The 22,107-nt window shown below is 43.8% G+C and overlaps 1 protein-coding gene and 1 non-coding gene across 2 annotated transcripts; one reads left to right on the forward strand and one right to left on the reverse strand.

Moving 5' to 3' along the window:
• Positions 1 to 8,241: 8,241 nt before the first annotated feature.
• Positions 8,242 to 8,314, forward strand: Mir2774a-2 (microRNA mir-2774a-2). Its single transcript, NR_107359.1, has one exon. It is a non-coding gene; the product is annotated as a microRNA mir-2774a-2 (primary transcript).
• Positions 8,315 to 15,060: 6,746 nt separating this feature from the next.
• LOC119630671 (52 kDa repressor of the inhibitor of the protein kinase) lies at positions 15,061 to 18,695 on the reverse strand. Its single transcript, XM_038020765.2, has 2 exons — positions 16,356 to 18,695; positions 15,061 to 16,164 (listed from the first exon to the last, which is right to left on the reverse strand). Exons 1-2 carry the CDS (start codon positions 18,151 to 18,153, stop codon positions 15,479 to 15,481), a joined length of 2,484 nt encoding a protein of 827 aa, XP_037876693.2. The 5' UTR covers positions 18,154 to 18,695; the 3' UTR covers positions 15,061 to 15,478.
• Positions 18,696 to 22,107: the final 3,412 nt, after the last annotated feature.

Consider the following 22,107-nt stretch of genomic DNA (forward strand, 5'->3'; position numbering starts at 1 on the left):
ATCATTCGTTTTGACTTAGATGACATAGTTGATAGTTAATCTTATACTTACTGTCCATTAAATAATATAAATTAGTACATTTTAAAAAAATGTGATATTAGCCCCCCTCGTGCTCCTCTCCAGCGTATACAATCGGTACTACTACTTACCATTCCTACGCGCGGCTAAACGATCCCTCGCCTCCCGCGTACAGCATATTAACTGCACTATACGATATATTACTACTAGAGCAAGAGCCCGCGACAGCCAGACCTTCGTTATTTTATAAAAGCTGAAAGTTTCTCTGTGTATGTCTCCAACACAGGTTTTTTTTTTTTTTTTTTATTTTTTTTTTTTTTTTTATGATTGAAAGTTTACTGGTGGCCCGAAGGCCTTTCCAGTTTCACCAGGACAGGTGGGCGAGCAAAGGCTCAGCCAAGAGGGGTGGGATTTGCTAACAACTGCCCGAGCGCCTCCGCAGGAGACCTAACAACTCAAGAGCAATTGTTTCGCGAATGAATCTACTACCGGATCGGAATCGCGACCCGCTGAGAAGATCCGGCGAGAAACTCAGCGGGCGTATGCATGGGTTAGGTTGCACGTCGACCTCTTTGTCGAGTTCGACGAGTACGGTTACCGGGGTCCCTAAGCCTGCCCCTAGTATTAGAGCTGAAGGCATCTAATGCAAAGGTTATTGGATCTGATGGATCCGTAAGGACGTGTCTAGGGCGTCGACGGTGACTGGCTCCTGCATGATCAGGATTCGGGGAGTAGTCAGCGGCGGCAACGATAAGGCGATTATCATGACGCATAGCCTTATCGAAGTATCGTTCCGACGCTGACTTCATGTATTTCCGAATTGATTCGAGGCCCAGGTCGTCGTGTAGGTCAACGTTCCTCACGAACCACGGAGCCCCGACAGCTAACCTGCAAAAGCGGGATTGTAGGGATTGGAGGGTGTCTATGTGTGTGCGGGCCGCGTGAGCGAACACCACACTCGCGTAAGTCATGACGGGCCTTATGCAAGTTTTGTAAAGTGTCACCTTGTTCCGAAGGGACATTTTACTCCGCTTACAGATCATGGGGTAGAGTCTACCGAGAATAAACGCGGCACGGTCACGGACTGATTTTATATGCGGGCGGAATGTCATCGAGGCATCCAGGGTAACGCCCAGGTACTTGACCTTCCTGACCCAGGGTATGGATTGTCTAAAGAGAGTAATCGGGGGTGTGAGATTCCTCCTCCTAATCCGGGAGGAAATCCGTGTGGAGCTTCCCCTCTGAAATAGCACCGCAGTACTTTTCGCTGGGTTGATGTCTATGCGCCATTTTCGGAACCACTGTCCTAGGGCTGGGGCTGCGCTCTGAAGCTTCTTCGCGATTAGGGACTTATTTCTACTAGAATAGTAAACAGTCGTGTCGTCGGCGAATAAAGCTAAATGGGTCGGCGGCGACCGGGGAATATCGTTGACGAATAAGCTAAATAGGAGGGGTGAGAGGACAGAGCCTTGCGGGACTCCAGCTGTGAGAGGTCGTGGGGAGGAGCGGGTTCCCTCGACTCGATATCGAAAAGAGCGGTTCGACAAGAAGTCCCGTATGATGAGCACGAGACTATCCGGCACGCCCATGTTGAATAGTTTGAAAATCAAACCATTGTGCCAGACTTTGTCGAACGCTTTTGCGACGTCGAAGAAGAGAGCTCCCGTGTATAACGGTTTTGGTCGATTAAGCCCCACAAGAATGTGCTCCGTGAGGCGGTGCACCTGTTGAACGCATGAGTGATTTGTACGGAATCCGAATTGTTCATCGATAAGAATGCCCTTGGATGAGACGAAGTCTCTGAGGCGTTTGTAGAGCAGACGCTCATACAGTTTGCCTAGAGACATGAGGAGGCTAATCGGGCGGTAGCTCGTCGGATGATTTTTTGGTTTACCGGGTTTATGTATGCCGATAACGTCCGCTTCTTTCCACACCGCGGGAAAGATACAGTTCGCCATAGCGGCATTGAAAATAGATGCCAACATCACGATGAGTTGGACGGGTAGAAGTTTAATAACGCGGTTGGATATACCGTCGGAACCGGGAGCCTTGCGAGGACGTAGGTCTTTGATCAAGTCTTTAACTTCCATCGGGGTGACGGGTGGTAACGCATCAGAGGGTGGCAAGGAGGCTCTGCGTTCTACCTCACTGTCTACTAATTCTACATGAACAGGGTCCACGGATTGAGTGCTGGGCATGCACTGGGTTTGCAATGTATCGGCCAGCAGCTCTGCTTTTTCGTCATCATCGAACGCCGCGAGTCGGCCTGAGGGGCCTACGAGGGGGGGCATAGTTACTACCGTATCCGATTTGAGAGTACGAGCTAAGCGGTAGTAAGACCTTTGAGAGGGCGCGAGTCCTTCTAAGAAATCAGACCATCTGGCATCTCGGACTTCGGTGATGCGAGACTTTACGTCGCGTTGTAGGGCACGCATTCGAATACGATTTTCCGCGGTAGGATACCTATCGTACGCACGGATCGAGGCGTTCTTAGCTCTAAGGAGTTCCCTAATATCGTCGGGCAATTTGAAGCGGTGAAGGAAGTCCTCCGCTACAACTTGCTTCGATGACCTATCTAATGTCGAGGTGATGTGTGACGTTACGATGTCTATGGCTTCAGCGGTATCCTGAGGAGACGGGATAGAGTCCGGACTAAACGGAAGCGATGGTGGATCAGATTCAGCCAGGCTGATGCCCAGCGTATGCCAATCCACCACAGTCCTCGTGACGGGAACGGAATCGGGAGCGCGACCGAGCTTCATAACGACGGGACGGTGGTCTGAATCTAACTCTGAAACTACTTCGATCGAGTGTAAGCGCAGAGTTACGTTTTTTAATAACGCTATGTCGAGTATATCCGGGCGATGCGCGATATTTAGCGGGTAGTGAGTCGGGGTTAGCGGAGCGACGATATCGAAGGCGAGATCATCGACTAACGCGTCAAGCCGCCTGCCATTCGGGGTTGTGGTGTGTGAGTTCCACCTGATGTGTTTACAATTTAGGTCGCCCGCCAGAATGACAGAGCTCCCCATACCGAGCAGCGCCTCGATATCACTGCTTAGAACGATCTTATCCGGTGGAAGATAAACGGACGCGATAACGATCGGCGCGTGTCCCGTCAGTGAGATTCGGCACACTGATGCTTCGATATTAGCGAGCGCGGGAGGATCGAGCGGGACGCAATGCAGGGCTCTTCTATAGTAAATGACGGTACCACCACCACGGGCAGAGAGCCTGTCGTTCCTGACCATGTTATAGTTCGCGATTTTAGGGTCACGGCGCGCGGGCTTAAGTAGGGTCTCCTGCACTAAAAAGATATCAATTTGGTGGTCACGCAAAAAGTCAGAAACCTGATCACGTTGATTTGCGAGACCGTAAGCGTTAAAAAATCCTATCGTTACGGATAGGGGCTTTATTCTACTTATATACGCCATTGATTACCGGCAGAGTGAGGGGAGGACGTACGTATTTAATGACGCGTATACGTCGGCGTATTCTTGCACAACGGCGATAAAGTGTTGTGCAGTGGAGGCAGCGCGAATGGCGTCGCCCAAAGCGTTAACGCGCTCAAAGTCGATCGACTGAAAGAAGTCGATCGCTAAAGCGAGATTGTCGGACGCGGTCGGAGGGCAAGTCGCGGGAGAGGGACGAGTCGCGGGGGCGGGACGAATCGCGGAGGAGGGAGTTGTAGCCGTGTTCGTGTACGGCAGCGGTTTTGCCCAGGCCGAGACACTGGGCACCGCCGCCGGAACGAACGCTGGCTTAGCCTGCGACGCAGAGGGTGCCGAGGCTTTGATGTCTGGGCCGGAAGCTCGGAGGCGGTTTTGGCGGGCGACGCGGCGATTTATTTTAGGGGCTCGGGGGCAACCACGGTAATTCGCGGGGTGACCCTGTGTTCGACACAGGACGCAGCTAGGCGGTTCCGTCGCGGTTTTTTGGTCGCGAGCGCAGAGGGCCGTGGCGTGATCGCCCAAACACTTAACACATCGGGGGCGCGCGTGACAGTTACGGGAAGAGTGCCCGTACAATTGACAGTTATGGCACTGGCTAGGAGTGCCTTTTTTATGGGGGGCTTCGACAGCGATACCAGAGAGCCTACAGACGGTCTGTGTGTTAAAGATTTTCTTACCCTCGGGGGTAGGCTGGAGAGCGACTAGAACCATATTATATGGCTCCCTACCGCGACCGGTGTGCATACGGTGCACAGAATTCACTGGTAGGCCTTGTTCTAACAGGTCGGCTTTTACGAGCTCTACATCTAACTCTTTAGGGATTCCGCGTATTACAACGCGGAGTTCGCGCTCCTCCTGGAGCGTATACGTATGGAAACTTATACGCTCCTTACGGAGGTAAGAAGAGAGGGCCCTATGGTCGTCGGGTGTTTGAACCTTAATTTGAATGCCGTTCGCGAGGTTACGGGCATTCGTGAAATTTATATTTTTGGCCTTAAGGGCCAGGCAAACTCGATCCCAAGCTGCCTTCTCCTGAAGGATAACCGGGGGAGGGGTCTGGGTTTTATTTTGTGCCACCGGACGCGGCGACGGAGTGGCACGGGCTGGGGGCGCAACGGGAGTCTGAGGGCGGGGGCGCGACGCGTTCACGGCTTTGCTAATTTTAGCGGCCGCGGGAGCTCGAGACTCCGCGGCACGCTTCTTACCCTTCTGTACCAGGGTGAATCCATCCGTCGATGAGGCGGGGGCGAGGTCGACCTCCATGTCCGAGTCAGAGTCGGAGCACGAGGAGGCGGGTGCAGGCGACCTACGAGCAAGTGTAGGTGTTTTAGAGGGCGCGACGGAGGCCGCGGATGATCGCTCAGCTGAAACGATGGTCACGGCGGACGACGCAGCAGCTTTTCTCGCCAGTATAGGCGACACGGGAGCGGCAGGCACGACAGAGGCTGCGGTGCTCAATGCAGAAGCTCTGCACGCAGGTACAGGCGACGCAGGAGCAGCGAGCGCGGCGGAGTCCTCGAGAGGGCTCGCAGTGTGATTGGCCTTGAAGGCCAAAAACTCCGAGGCGTGCTGTGGGTGGCGAAGTCGGAGGAATTCCGCGAATACAGCGTCCATGATCGCTGAGTACCCAGGTGGGGCGGCCCCGGGTCTTGAAAACACTCGCCTTGCGGCGAGGCCCCAACTTCTCGGACCTGAGCGGTTCTATTGAACACAGGTGGCAATGCGGCGCGATTACTACAGGACAAAGAAAAAGCACAACAAAACAAAAATTACGAAAAGAAACAAAACAAATAAATACTTGCAGGAAACCACTTTGTCGGCAGATGTACCACGAACACAGAAACAACAAAAGGAAACAAAACAAATAAAAACTTCCAGAAAGAGCACTTAGTCGGCAGATGTACCACAAACACAGGCCGCGCGAACAATGGCCGGGCTAACAAAAGCCGGGCGAACAAAGACCGGGCGATCGAGTGGACGATGAGCACGTCCGCACGTGACGGGTGCCTCTATCGGAATGTCCAACACAGGTAAGAACGACTCGCGATTATAGAGTTTCGACTGTGGTTACTTGGGCAGGTAACAGGCAGTAAAGGTATATAAAATAGTACCTTAAATTCGTTAAAGTATAAAGGTTTTTTTTTTTAATATTTACTCCAGAATATCTTTAGAAATCATGATATCCGTTGCCGGACACTTTTTCCAGTTGTTACCCCCTGCCAGACACCCCTAAACTTTAATAAATTTTAATTATACTTTCGTTATACTATAAAAGCTAAATTTTATATATGTTACTTAGGGACTTATAAAAATATGTTACCCCAATAGCCGGACAGTTTTAATGGTTCTTACATCTTGCCAGACAGACACATTGAGAGCCCGCTGTAGGTGCGAGCGCGAGGTAGCAACTGTTCAAGCGGGTGTGAGCGAGATAGAGTGCTTAGTCTATTGTGATCTTTTAAGATATCCAATAAAAAAATTATTTTATTACGTTCATAGCAATATTATAGAAAATAAAAAATGTTATTTTAATATTATAAAGTACAAACAAAATATTACATGTCAAAGAAAAATATTTAATCGTACTTATAATTTTCCTCATTGTCGTCGATATTGAACTGATGAATAAGGCGATATCAAAATCGCCTTATTCATCAGTTTCTGTAAAAAATTAAGAAAAATTATACAATTTGAATAATAAAAAAAATATGTACAATAATTTGTCATAATAATTACATACCTGATTGAGTTTTGAGCGAATCTCTAACATAACTCGGTAGTAGATCTTGGTGTTTGTCATCTTTCAATACCCTGCCATCATTATCCGGTTCCATATGAGGTTGGATTTTTTAGATGAGCATTATTCCAAATGGTATATACAGAATTTGATCGCAAAAATTGCTGCAATAGCTCGCTTTTACAAGGTGGTAGATTGCTAACGTCAAAATTTCGCAATTTCTTTCGGTCAAAAGCTTCGTTTACATTAGAGACTGTATAGGAGTCGATGAATAATTGAAGTCGAGCAGCATCAATATCAATTACATTACGGACATTGTAAGCATTGCATATAGACCTCTATTATAGATGTTTTGTTGTTGATCTAAATTTTCAATTGATTCGCTGTTACGGAAATTTTTGAAAGCTTCCTGGTACTCTGGATATTTTTTAAATGTTTTGTATGGTTTTAATTTTCCTTTCCTGAAGAACGCAGGATAAATCCTTTTTTTTTTATGATTGAAAGATTACTGGTGGCCCGGAGGCCTTTCCAGCTTCACCAGGACAGGTGGGCGAGCAAAGGCTCAGCCAGAAGGGGTGGAATTTGCTAACAACTGCCCGAGCGCCTCCGAAGGAGACCTAACAACTCAAGAGCAATTGCTTCGCGAATGAATCTACTACCGGATCGGAATCGCGACCCAATGAGAACCCGGCGAGAAACTCAGCGGGCTGATGCATGGGTTAGGTTGCACGGCGAACTCTTTGTCGAGTTCGACGAGTACGGTTACCGAGGTCCCTAAGCCTGCTCCTAGTGTTAGAGCTGAAGGCGTCTAATGCAAAGGTTATTGGATCTGATGGATCCGTAAGGACGTGTCTAGGGCGTCGACGGTGACTGACTCCTGCATGATCAGGATTCGGGGAGTAGTCAGCGGCGGCTACGATAAGGCGATTATCATGACGCATAGCCTTATCGAAGTAACGTTCCGACACTGACTTCATGTGTTTGCGGATCGATTCGAGGCCCGATATTTATCGGCGATGCGCGATATTTAGCGGGTAGTGAGTCGGGGTTAGCGGAGCGATGATATCGAAGGCGAGATCATCGACTAACGCGTCGAGCCGCCTGCCATTAGGGGTTGTGGTGTGTGAGTTCCACCTGATGTGTTTACAATTTAGGTCGCCCGCCAGAATGACAGAGCTTCCCATGCCGAGTAGCGCCTCGAAGTCACTGCTTAGAACGGATAAATCCTATAAACGACAGCTGATGTGCAGTAAAAGATCACAATAGACTAAGCACTCTATCTCGCTCACACCCGCTTGAACAGTTGCTACCTCGCGCTCGCACCTACAGCGGGCTCTCAATGTGTCTGTCTGGCAAGATGTAAGAACCATTAAAACTGTCCGGCTATTGGGGTAACATATTTTTATAAGTCCCTAAGTAACATATATAAAATTTAGCTTTTATAGTATAACGAAAGTATAATTAAAATTTATTAAAGTTTAGGGGTGTCTGGCAGGGGGTAACAACTGGAAAAAGTTTCCGGCAACGGATATCGTGATTTCTAAAGATATTCTGGAGTAAATATTAAAAAAAAAACCTTTATACTTTAACGAATTTAAGGTACTATTTTATATACCTTTACTGCCTGTTACCTGCCCAAGTAACCACAATCGAAACTCTATAATCGCGGGTCGTTCTTACCTGTGTTGGAGACATACACAGAGAAACTTTCAGCTTTTATAAAATAACGAAGGTCTGGCTGTCGCGGGCTCTTGCTCTATATTTGAAAATCTGAAAATGTCATTTTCGTAAATTTGTTGGTTACGATAATATACGTAGGAGGTGTCGATTTATGTAGCATCAAATTAATTAATTTTCAGCATTATTTTATTCGTAAAAATAATTGGCTTGTGGTGGGTCGCCATCATAGAACACAAGATGTTTGACAGATGTCTGAATCTCACTTGCGACATTTTGAAGCTTGCTTAGGTAATTTTTTTTTTTTCATTGTAGGTTTTAGGTTTAATTGCCCTTTTAGGTTTAAAAATGTTCCGAACAACAACATTCGGACCGTCGGTCTACCGAGCAATATCACCCGCTCGGTGGAAGATCGTCCCTTTGTCATTATTCTCGCGTCCTTATGTAGAATTATAATTATTACGGTCATGTGTTCCGCGCGTCTTTTAATGATCGTAGTATGAAACACAATAATATCCTTCAATGGTCAGACAATGACGGACAAAATATTTTATTCCGACTTAATTTTAATTCGCATACGTATTTTCTAATTTAAAAAAAATGAAACTATCAGCCAAATAAGCTTAAAATTGCCTTTTAAATAGATGATTTTTTATAATAAATTTTCTACATATTAACAAAAACGCAAACAGAATGATACAAGAGTCAGATTAATTGTTACGAGTCTCTAAGTAAGACGGCCCGTGGTCCATCAATCGTCCGAACTGAGATTTTAATTGTTAACAAAACAAAGAAAATTTATTACAATTTCTCACGGATAATTGTACAGTTTACATGCTACTTGGAACTACTAAAAATCATGTATATGAACAATGCACTCACCGAAATGCTACAGTACGATGACTATTTTTTCTTCAATAATTAATTGTAATATAGCACCATCTAAATATAGAGGTTGTTATCAAATCATGTAGGCTTTGCTTGAATAATCACTCCGATTATCGCAAAGTATCAGATTCGTAGTTAGGTTTATCGAATTAATTAAAAACCAAAAGAAAATTTGGAGTTTATATAAATAAATATGATTGGAAGCAACAACGACTTCTTTATCTACGATTTAAAATGAAAATCGCTGCTTTAATGTTTGAATTTTTGTTTTCTTTTGTAAAACAACACCTGAAGCTTTACTTTTTTCATTAAAATTGTTTAAGCTCACCCCTTCAATAATTCGATAAGTCACTTTTTAAAGTTTTTTATTACCTAGATGGGTGGACGAGCTCACAGCCCAACTTGTGATAAATGGTTACTGGAGCCCATACATCTATAACGGAAATGCGCCACCGACTTTGAGATATAAGTTCTAAGGTCTCAGTATAGTTACAACGGCTGCCCCACCTTTCAAACCGAAATGAATTACTGCTTCACGGCTGAAATAGACGGGGTGGTGGTACCTACCCGCGCGGACTCACAAGAGGTCCTACCGTCAGTAACTAAAGCCCGTAGATTTAAAATTTACGTAATTGCTATCGCCTATCATTGCCTTGAGTTTGGACTGCTTTGCGACATAAATAGGTAGACGGTACCACCATCACCGTGCTGATTTGAAGTCGGACCAAGGGCGGATCCAGCTTTGGTGCCAGGAGGGGGTCACATAGTCATGGTCAAGTCAAGAACTTATAATTTAATTTTGATAACAATAGATACAAGTAAAAAGTAGGTACTTTAAAATGTACGTAAGTACTGTACTTAAAAATATTTATTCTTTATTGTACATGACGGCGTTAACGATATTTATGTTATATAGCACGTGCAATAGGAGTGACTCACACAAACCAGGTGCGCCGGCCGTGTCGTTCCACTCGTAAACAACAGCTGCAACAGAGGTGACTCATAAGCCAGCTGCGCCGGCTAGTATAAAAAGGCGGAACGTGCCTTGAAATGAACATTCGTTGGACTGCGCTTGCCTGGTGCACTTACTATATCTTTGTTACGTTGTGTGATTCAGTGACTGTTGTACGTACTGGTTAAAGTTGGACAAGTGTTAAAGTGAATTGTTAAGATAACATATTGTTGATTAAATCAGGAATCAAAAAGTGACATCGTTTTACTTGGTGTTCAACAAGATAATATCTACCCTCAAGCTTACATCAGAAGTGAGATCAGGACTCTACTCTCACTGGCGTGACGTGTTTGAACATGTTCGAAGTACAGCAAAAAAAACATGATGCAGATCAGAATACTAGTAGTGGTACGCCACAAGAGCGTGAATGCAGCATACGTAAGTCGTGTAATAAAGTCTCTGTTACCTCGATGGAAGATCTGAGCCACGAAGAAATCGTCACATCTTACGTTCTGGCTCATGTTGCCCAGTTTGACTGTCGACTTCATCACATGGCATTTACTAACGGAAATACAACACGTAACAAGCTATTGCAAGAAATTAAGGCAAGTGCAAATCTCAAGTGAAACTTCGATCGCAATAATGGATCTGTCATGACGAGTGGGTAGTTCCGACACGAATCGTTTTTAAGCCAATGACTACTGTTAGAGTTACATGGCACTAGTACAGTAAACCAGGACATGAGACTGTGAATTGTCGCTGAAATTTTAGAATCTACTCGATTCAATACCAATAACACTACACGTTCGATGACTTCGGGCTCCAGCAAGCAAGCAAACAAGAAAGCAAGCAAGTTTCCGTGGGGAAGAAAAATTGACACATCTGAAGTCGTCGTGACCTGTAAGATAAGACGTCCGGTGCGTTCGTGTCTGGCGATGCGGCGGTGTTCGGGTTCCGCTGGCGGATGCAGGTTTTTCTGGTGAAGTGCGTGCTTGTGCGTGCTTGACAAGTGTTCGCGGTTGGCTTCCTCAGTGTGGGAGTAACATCGTGTAAGAGAGGTGGAACCCGTAAAATTGTAGTTTGCGTGGTGGCTGGTAAGATTTGTTGCGATAAGAAGTTTGCATGGTGGTAAAATGTCTTGTGAGTCTGCACAGGTAGCCGGAGGTGAGACTTCCGCGGTCGCGGCCCACCCAGTCCGCGAGAACCGGGCAGATCGCCTCGACGGTACGGAGGCCGGCCGACGGGTCCGCCAAACGACGAGACCTCGCCTCCAGCACGGACTGCCGATATTGGAGCCCCCGCGCTCCGGATGCACTTGCGCTAGGGCGCGCCGCCTCGTAGGAGACTGTGAGGCTCGAGCTGCTACTTGCCTCACAAAAATACAGCCTGCAAAACCTGAACAACCTCCTCATCCGTGGGCGCCCGGCTCTCGCCTGCAAGTCGGCTGTTACGTGTGCGGTGATGCGAGCCATGTAGCTTCTGGGTGTTCCATGCGCTACAAGAAGAAAAACGACACTGCTCCAGGTGCTGTGGCAGGTTCAACCAGAGACGTCAACGTGTGTTCCAGAGCTTCAGTGTGTTACAGATAAGTGGTTTTGGCTTCCCCTTTATGTTCCATTCAGGGTCAGAATGTAGTCTTATAAAACAAAGTCATAGTAATTTATTCAATGGTAAGCGGTTTCATGAACAAGGCACTCTTTGATCTGAAAGTAACTTAGACCAATCATGATGGCAAGAGCACTTAGGGGATATTCAACTCGCCCTTAATAGTGCACGTTGTCGAGTAACAGGGTTTACTCCAATAGAATAGACGTTTGCCGTTCAGGGTAGTTCACTTGAAATATCTAAAATTTCAACAGAGTGATAATCCCTCTAGATTAGATCTTGATTTAGCACGGTCGAAGACCGGCGAAAACATAAAAAAAGGGCACAAACAGAAGCTTGGTTTAGTCGAGGCAAAGCTAAAGTCAAACTCTTTTCCGCTGGGGATTTTGTTTTCGTAAGTTGACCGAAAATGTAAAGGTCCCTTCAACATTACTGCAGTTTTGGAAAACGATAGGTATAAATTGAGACATGTAAATAGTTCTAATAGAGTGTACAAATTTCCCCATGAAAACTTACGTGAAATACCTCGAGGCCCGTCAGGCCTACTAGAAATTTCTGAAAATTATAGTGACGATGACGTGACGGCGTACACAGATGGGTTAATTAATCTTGTTCATGAAACTGATCTTAATGATGACGACTCTATCACTGACAATAGAAGCGACATTTTTGTCCGCAAATAGCGATACAGCAAACATAGTCTGTGGGTAGTGATACAATGTCTGTAAGCTCAGGCACCTCAGGTGCAGGTGTTGGAAATGTAGAAAACGATGGTCGGTCTCGCACTATTTCTGAAGAAATTCCGTATAAATGTTCTGGTTTAAGAAATGTTTTAACAAACGCTACCGTACACGCAGATTAAAAAAAAAATTGTATGTGGCTAGAGAGATGTTAATCCGGACTAGCAAAAAAAAAAGAGAAAAAAAAGTGTGAAGTCATTGAAGGGTCTGTCCGGTCCAATGGCTTAGCTATAGGGATTTTCATCCAGATTAGCCACAACAATTAGCTACAGGGATTGCGATTCGGTCTAGCATTATCCGGTCCAGTTCGAAAAAAGTTAAAAGGGACATACTTACATACCTGAAGAGTTTCAAATGAACTGGCCCAGGTATGTAAGCAGTCTGAAGGTTATTTATAACCAGTATAGGATTTTCTGAAGAATTATGCGAACCGAACCGTAAGATTGTTAATATCATAGACCACGTTTTATGTTGTATCCGTTAATGTCAGGATGAACGAACACGTTTGTTGTTCACAGACATACCATAAGAATGCGCGCACGAGGACGAGCGCACGTCAGTATGGCCGTGACGGCGTTAACGATATTTATGTTATATAGCACGTGCAATAGGAGTGACTCACACAAACCAGGTGCGCCGGCCGTGTCGTTCCACTCGTAAACAACAGCTGCAACAGAGGTGACTCATAAGCCAGCTGCGCCGGCTAGTATAAAAAGGCGGAACGTGCCTTGAAATGAACATTCGTTGGACTGCGCTTGCCTGGTGCACTTACTATATCTTTGTTACGTTGTGTGATTCAGTGACTGTTGTACGTACTGGTTAAAGTTGGACAAGTGTTAAAGTGAATTGTTAAGATAACATATTGTTGATTAAATCAGGAATCAAAAAGTGACATCGTTTTACTTGGTGTTCAACAAGATAATATCTACCCTCAAGCTTACATACACTTGAAAAACTTAACACATAATAACTTGTACATATACACGTACATATTGTCATCTTCTCTTGAAGACATCCAGAGAAGCACTATCACGCCCGGAATGAGGCAGCTTGTTTATATTCCATAACCGTGGTGAATGGTTTGTCATAACAGCTAGAGGTATGTCGAGGGGTATGACGCAAAACTCCGCAAAAGTGGTACGACAAGGGTTTCCAACAAACAAAATAGAAACAGACAAAATACATATATTTAAAGAACAAAATCAATTTTTCTTTTACTTCTTCTCCCGAAACGCGTTATTACGTCATTTACGTCAATGGGTACGTTTTTATGTACGTGGAGAAGTGCCAGTCCGGTTAGACGATCTTCAACCATTGAAGATCTTAGTCACGATTTAAGTCTTCGCAACGTAGAGAAAGACCTTTCTGCTGTCGCTACACTGACAGGTAGTGTAGCCATAATACATAAAAAAATTCTTATATTAGGATACATATCGACCGGAGCAGTACGGCTTCAGAGAGGGCCGCTCGACTATCGACGCGATTCTGCGCGTGAGGGCCCTCTCCGACGAAGCCGTATCCCGGGGCGGGGTGGCGATGGCGTTATCCTTAGATGTAAGGAACGCCTTCAACACCCTGCCCTGGTCGGTGATCGCGGGGGCGCTGGAGTATCACGGCGTCCCCGCATACCTCCGCCGACTGATCGGCTCCTACCTCGAGGGCAGGTCGATCCAGTGCATCGGACACGGTGGGGCGATGTACCGCTTCCCCGTCGAGCGCGGTGTTCCGCAGGGGTCCGTCCTGGGCCCCCTGCTGTGGAACATCGGCTACGACTGGGTCCTGCGGGGCGTCATTCGGGGACCCCTCCCCGGGCTCAGCGTAATTTGTTACGCTGACGACACGTTGGTCGTGGCTCCGGGGAGGGACTACCGGGAGTCTGCCCGTCTGGCGTGCGCAGGCGTGGCACACGTCGTCACTAGGATCCGACGGTTGGGGCTCGAGGTGGCGCTCGACAAAACCCAGGCCCTGCTCTTTCACGGGCCGGGACGAGCGCCGCCTGTGGGTGCCCACCTCGTGATCGGAGGCGTCCGCGTCGGGGTCGGGGTGACCGGTCTTCGGTACCTCGGCCTCGAACTGGACGGTCGGTGGAACTTCCGCGCTCACTTTGAGAAGTTGGGCCCTCGGCTGATGGCAACGGCCGGCTCTTTGAGCCGGCTCCTTCCAAACGTCGGGGGTCCCGATCAGGTGGCGCGCCGCCTCTACATGGGGGTGGTGCGGTCGATAGCACTATACGGCGCTCCCGTATGGTGCCACGCCCTGACCCGCGAGAACGTCGCCGCGCTGCGACGTCCACAGCGCGCGATCGCGGTCAGGGCGATCCGAGGATACCGCACCGTCTCCTTCGAGGCGGCGTGCTTGCTCGCCGGGGCGCCACCCTGGGACCTGGAGGCGGAGGCGCTCGCTGCCGATTACCGGTGGCGTAGCGACCTCCGCTCTAGGGGGGAAGGGCGCCCCGGCGAAGGAGTAGTTCGAGCGCGGAGGCTCCAATCTCGGCGGTCCGTGCTGGAGGCGTGGTCTCGCCGCTTGGCGGACCCGTCGGCCGGCCTCCGTACCGTCGAGGCGGTCCGTCCGGTCCTCGCGGACTGGGTGGGCCGCGACCGCGGATGCCTCACCTTCCGGCTGACGCAAATGTTGACCGGCCATGGTTGTTTTGGCCGGTACTTGCACAAGATAGCCGGAAGGGAACCGACGGCGCAGTGCCATCACTGCGCGGACCGCGACGAGGATGACACAGCGGAACACACGCTGGCGCGTTGCTCTGGATTCGACGAGCAACGCGCCGCCCTCGTCGCGGTCATAGGTGAGGACCTCTCGCTGCCGCGCGTCGTGGCTACGATGCTCGGCAGCGACGCGTCCTGGAAGGCGATGCTCGACTTCTGCGAGTCCACCATCTCGCAGAAGGAGGCGGCGGAGCGAGAGAGGGAGAGCTCTTCCCTTTCCGCACCGATCCGTCGCCGTCGAGCCGGGGGCCGGAGGCGGGAATACGCCCGTACGTCCCGGCCCCTGTAGGTGGCGGCCTCCCCCCGGTGAAGGTCAAGGGGCGACCTGAGGGGGTGAGGCCGCGCGGCGCGCTACCAGCACTCTAGCGCGCTGCCGTGGAGTGAATAGAGCGACCGGTCGACGGTGTATCGCGTCCCGACCCGGCAGGCTGGTTCTGGTCCAGCGGGGTATTCCGGGACACCAGCGGCACCGTCTGGGCGGCCCGACGGGCTGCCGTACCGAGACGGCCGACGTTTCAGAGCCTTCGATTCGCCTCGAAGGCTCCGTCGGCTGGGCGTCCTTGGGGTGAGCCGCGCCGTCTGGTTGTAGTGTTGACCGCGGTAGCCCCCCTACCTCATCCGGGTTCTGACCTCGGAGGGGATCGGACGTCGGGTGTAAGAGTGCAGAGGAGTCGTTTAGTGGGTGGGCTCTAAAATCCTTGGGCCCGCGGTCTGCTCACAACACCATGCAGATCGTTGCGTCTCACATACCCCGCGCGCCCCATTTGCGCGGGGACCTCGTAGGAGGTTCGGCCCTCTACCCGAAGGAACAAAAAAAAAAAAGGATACATATCGATGTCACAATTTAAAATAAGATCAGAAATCGACTGCGGTATGTCCTGGCTCCGCTGCCACTTCATCATCCAAAGCCGATATTCATTTACAATGACAGAAACTGGAGTGTTATCTAGTAATAATGTATAGTCGGTAGCTAGTTGTTTCACAGTTTCAATGTCTTCATTACTATATTCGCCTTTTGGCATGAAAACGCATAGCTGAAACAAATTGAGTACATCAGGAGACAGGCGGTCCTGGAGATCACTTATTATTGAATCTAGAAGAGGGATGTATATAGCTCTGCGGAAATACTCTTCAGTAGATTGAGCAGGTTGATTATTGGCCCTATGTATTTGTTTTGATACTATTCTGGGGCATTTAATTTCTATATCTAGCTGCTCAGCTACTTCTTTAGCCTCTTCAAAAAGCTGATGAAAGATTACGTCCACATTTTCTCTTTTATTTTGTAACACACTTAAAGTATCATTAATAGCGTTCGTAGCTTTTTTTAAATCAATTGAGTTCGATTGCAATATTCTGCTTAAAGATACAGTAGTACCTGAGAAATAAAAAGTAAGTTACTATGACTGTAGTGCATAAACTAAGAATTTATAACTTAATATAAACGGCATGTACTCGTAACATAAAATTTTAACAAAACAACAACATAATTTTAAAGTAGGTTTAGTATACTCGTATAAGTTAATTTGCCAACCAATGAGAAATAAAATAATTTAGGAAAGTACCCACATAATACATCACTTAAACAGATGGAGCATATAATAAAGTCAGAACTGCGCAATGTTTGCAGCAAGCAATGCGCATCATTAGCAGTTTTATTGTCTTGCCAGGCAGAAATCTTCTCCAGAGCGCTACAAATTTTGATTAAGTTGTCTCCTTGAAATTGAAGATGCCCATCATGCCTCTCTACCCAACGTGTCTCACAAATACCTTGCATGGCAGCTCCGAGTTCTATTTTAAAAATTTCATGCCTCTTAGCGGATGCATTGGCAAATGCCACAACTTTTCTCATTGTGCCAGATGTATTGCGACAGGAAACTACTTTGGATGATCTTGCCAATGAGTTATTGAGCACATGGTTGTTGCACGGGCAACGTTTAGCATGAATGGCTATTTTCATCAATTCTTGCACTGCACCTTTTGTATCTGATGCCATAACCGAGCAACTGTCAGTTCCAATACCCACACACCAAGATAAATCTAAGTTAAATTTGGTACACAGATATTGAACGATTTTCGCCAATGCTACACCTGTCAATCGAGGCTCTATATCTTTCTTGTTCTCTTCACGTCTGAGAGCATCGTAGGTATCACAAAAAGTCACAAAATGTTCCTTAATAATACCATCATGCAAATATCGGAATGATAGGCTCAGCTGTGAAATATGTGATATATCTGTTGTTTCATCGAACAAAATTGAAAAATATTTAGCTTCCCGCACATTCTGTAAAATGTTTTCCTGGATGATTTCTGCGCAAACATCTATCAACTCATTTTGTACAGTCTTGCTGATGTACGTGGCGTTGGATTTTGAAGATTCTAAATGTTGCTGCAATGTAATATCGCCGAAGTCAATACGGAATTTTAAAAGGGCTCTAAAATTCCCTTCATCGGCTACTACGCTGTCGTCGCTGTCATAGTTCAGCAATTTACCATCGTCGCGATGGCCACGTAATGATATATTTTGATGGCCACAAAATATTATAGTTTTTACTATTGGTCGCAAACGTTCTCTATTTACATTTATTTGTTTCAGTCTTTGACTATTTACTTGGTTCATTACGTTAATTTCCGGTTTATGAAAACTCAATAAAAAGTTCTTCCCTGCTTCGACAGCTAATTCGTGGTATTTGTTTCGCTGGTGTGTTAGCAGAACACCATTTTCACCTAGCAAATTGTCGAAAGCTTTTAATGGTTCTTTTACGAGTCGACGTAAAGGTGTTTTTGTCTGTATACCACCTCCAAGAGCTACGACAAACAAAACACAGTACTTGCAGTAAAGACCCTGGTCTTTATGCGACAAAACAAGCCAGTGAAACTTGTCAAGGTGAGACTTCTGAGCATATTTTTTTGTTTGTTTTCCTTTTTTATTAACAACACAATGCGGGAAAGTATAATTAGAATTAGGAGGCTGCCAATGCTTTTCAAGCAACATAGCTTTGGTTGAATCATCTATATAACAAGCAATATCTGAAGCAAACTTTGGTTGAGAAAGTGAAGTCTTTATATGATGAGAATCAGAAGTCGATGTACATATTGTAGGCTGAATATCGTTAGTAACAGGAAAGCATGTTTTTTCTTCACCTATGGTTAATGTAAGCAATGTAGCTGTAGAAGCAGAAGCATCGGCAATACAATTATTTTCTTCTATAGTTGTTGTAGGTGAATTTTTCGAGTGAGCAATCTCAAGCCTTGGTTTCTTTGGGAAAAATGAATCTATTTTTTTTAATGAACGTTTCAATCCACTAGTACCATCTCCTTTTCCCTTAGAATCACCCTGTAAGCAAAACCATGCAAATTTCACCATGCAAATTTCACACCCCACAACAGACAACAGACTGTTGAAAATACATATTAAATATATGTACAGAAAAACACCCACATTCGCTATAGTACAGGCTGGTGGCGCATTACCTCACAAACAAAGCAAAACTACGCAAATTTCACACCCCACATCAGACAACAAACTTTTGTAAACATATAAGCTACATAAATAAATAAATATAAATAAATATTTACTAACAATCACGCCACGTTAACTGGTCCCGTGATAAGATCGTAAAGAACTTGTGTTACAAGTACCAGATAACGGATATAAATGTAAGATTTTTATTATACACATACATATATTTAATATACATCCATAACCCTGGAAAAGACATTTATATTTATCATACAAATATTTTCCCTTGGCGGGATTCGAACCCGCATATAAAACATAATAATATAGGTAGTTTCACAGTCCACTGCATTTTCCATAAAGACCTTACTTAAGTTTAGGCCCCTACACGATTTTTTATTACCTCGGTAGGTACTTACGTCAAATAGGTAATACTTACTTACTTTAGGTAAGTATAGTGTTAAACAAGCAAAATAATTTCAGGTTCTCTAAATTTTATAGTTTTTAAAAATCTGTAATATACATATAATGTATTATTTTATTTGTATCAAAATACAGTTTAGCTTTGTAAAACTATAGCAATTGAGTTGCTCTTATAAAGAGAAACAACATTTAAAGCTATTGCTTCACCATTATTTTTATATCTTTTTATATTTTAATATTGCAAAAATGCTCTTTATATGTCTAATGTTCTAATGTTTCAATAATCGAAATTCTATTTATGTCATCTATAGAAGAATGATATAAATAACATATTAACCTCTTTTAGGATTAATCGTATAGAGGTTACATCTCCCCCCCTTAAAATTGTAAAGTCCTATTTAATATACTACTCCATTACTGGAATAAGTTTGGTAATATGAAAGAGATTTGACTCAGACTTTTTATGACCTGTGTTTACTTTATAAATTGTGTTGGATATTTTTTCTACAATTTGATAAGGTCCTATTTTCAAGTCATCTAGTTTTTTTCGGTTTAATCGGTTTCCGTTTTCAACAAATACCAAATCACCAACTTTTAGTTCACAATGTTTTCTATTTTTATCAAACCTTTGTTTATTATAATTATGAGATTTTATACTATTTTCTAAAGCAATTTTTCTATCTCGCAATATATAACTATCTGTTATATTCTGTTTCAGTTCATCTGGTAGAATATCAACGTTTTTTCCCTGAAGTAAATATTTTGGAGAGAACCCTGTTACACTATGTTCAGTTTCGTTATATCTTTCCGTGCATTCGTGAGCAATAGTTGTCCAAGCAATTTTGTCCCTTCTTTCATTAACCTTGCAACGAATTTTGTTAACTAACGTTTGGTTTAACCTTTCGTTTAATCCATTTGAAAATGGCGCATTTACTGCAGTAAAAACTATAGGTATACCTTCTTTTTCTAAAAAAAATTTGAAGTCTTTGGAGTTAATGCCTGGATATTGATCTGATAGAATCAAGTCAATTTTATAATCAGGTGTTACTTTTTGGACAAGTTTTATAAAATCATGCGCACTCTGTGTTTTGGATGTTAGAATATAGGCGTAACGAGTAAAGTGGTCTACAAGCAGATGTATATATGTTTTGGTTGAACGAGAACCCCCAAATCCCCCTATAGTGTCTATAGACACTATTTCGAATGGATAGGTAGCCGGACCTAAGTGAGACATTAGTCCAAACTTGTGTTGTCCTCTAGATTTATTTTTTATACAGACAGCACAATTTTCACAAACTTTTTTAATAATATCCAATAAATTTTTTGCTTGATAAAAGGGTTTAATCTTATTTTCCATTTGTCGTCTTCCTATGTGACAGTAGTAGTGATGTACATGTGTTATAATTTTTTTACTAAACTCCTCAGTTAGTACAATCTTTTCATTTTTTCCTATCTTTCTATAATATATGTTATGTTTTAAAATATGTTTATTTATATTTTGTTTTATATCTTCATTTTTATCTTGATCATTCCGTATGTCTTCTAATCTAACAAAATTCACTACTTTTAAACTACTATCTTGATTTTCATACGATTCTAACACAGGGTTTCTACTTAAAGTATCTGCCTCTATATTATATTTGCCCGGAGAATATATTATTTTAAAATTGAATTGCGACAAATAATACGTTAAATCTCCCAGTTCTTCGTCCGTTCTGGCTTTTATATTCATTTTTTCTAAAGGTTTGTGATCTGAAAAAACTGTGAATGTTTTTCCTATAAGCCAATGTTGCCAGTATTTTACCGCCTCTTTTATTCCCAAACACTCAAGATAAATGGCTTTTTTCTTTTTTTGCGAGTCATTTAATTTTTTTGAAAAATATGCACAAGGTTTTTCATCACCGTTGGGTTGAATTTGTTTTAAAATCGCACCAATACCTTGTATGCTAGCGTCCGTATAAATATGTATTGGCAAGTCTGGATCAAAGATGGCTAGAATGGGTTTAGAGCAAAGTAGTTTCTTTATAGTGTCAAAGGATTCTTGACATTTATCGGACCAAACGAATTTCTCGCCTTTTCTTAATAAATTATGTAAAGGATCCAGTATAATAGAAATGTTTGCCACATATTTTCCATAGAAATTAATTTTTCCTAAAAATTGTCGGACGTTTTTTTGTGTTTTTGGGATTGGAAATTCTTTTATGGCAATCAAATTATCTTTTAATGGAGTGACAGTATTGTTTTTTATTATGTGCCCTAGATATTTTACAGAGTCCTGTGCAAAGCTACATTTCGTGAATTTTAATTTAAAACCTTCTTTTAAAATTGCTTCCAATAACTGAGATATGTGGTCAATGTGTTTTTCGAATGTTTCTGAAAAAATTAAAATATCATCGATGTAATTTACAGTAAAATCGGACAGTTTATGCTTTCTTATAATGCTACTTAAAATTCGTTGAAAAATAGCGGGAGAAGTTTTTAAACCAAAAGGCAAGCATGTCCATTGATAATGTGCCTCTTGGGTCACAAATGCAGTTTTATGTCTATCTTCAATTTTAAGAGGTATGGACCAGAACGCTGAATTTATGTCAAATGTTGAATAAAATTTGCATTTACTTGTTTTTACCATTAAATCTTCGATAAGTGGGAATGGTTGCGATTGGGGAACTATAATTTTATTTAATTCACGAAAATCTATACAAAGCCTTGATCTCCTTCCTTCTTCTTTTTTAAATGCTAATGTTATCGGAGCGGCAAACGGGCTATATGATTCCTCAATTAAATTATGTTTTAGTAAGTTCGATACTTGGTGTTCAATTTCTTTCATATCTTCGATAGAGCACCTATACGGTCTTTTGCTACAGTATTTATCTACCAACAAATCAATATGGGCTTCATAACCTTTTACAGTACCTATATCATATTTGTCTTTCGCGAAGACTGAATTATATTTGCATATCAATTTATCAATAACAGTTTTTTTTTTATCATCTAAATTATTTACTGAAATCTCAAAATTATTGATTAGCATATTTTCATTAAAATTTATTTTATACTCATTATTGATTTTTTCTTGTTTATTTCCTATGTCACTACCTGAACTGCCAGGAATTTCTTTAGTGCTTATAGGTTGTTTTTCTTTATTTTTTATGTAGTCTTTATTATTATTGTTGAGGACATTTTGTGTGATATTTAAATTCTCATTTTGAGTTAAATGAAAATTTTGTATACAGTCTAATCCAACTAGGAAATCATAGTCGAAGTTGTCGTCGTCTATAACAAAAATATTGACATGTTTTTCAATTTCGAAAATTTTTATTTTTAAATTAACTATTCCTATAGATTTTTTTACGCCATTAATTGTTTTTAAACCTGCAGTGTTATCATAAGTAGGTATTTTTTTTAAAGATAACAACCTTGAATTTATTATGGACACAT

Source organism: Bombyx mori, chromosome 27 (assembly GCF_030269925.1).
Source record: "Bombyx mori chromosome 27, ASM3026992v2".
NCBI lineage: Eukaryota > Metazoa > Arthropoda > Insecta > Lepidoptera > Bombycidae > Bombyx > Bombyx mori.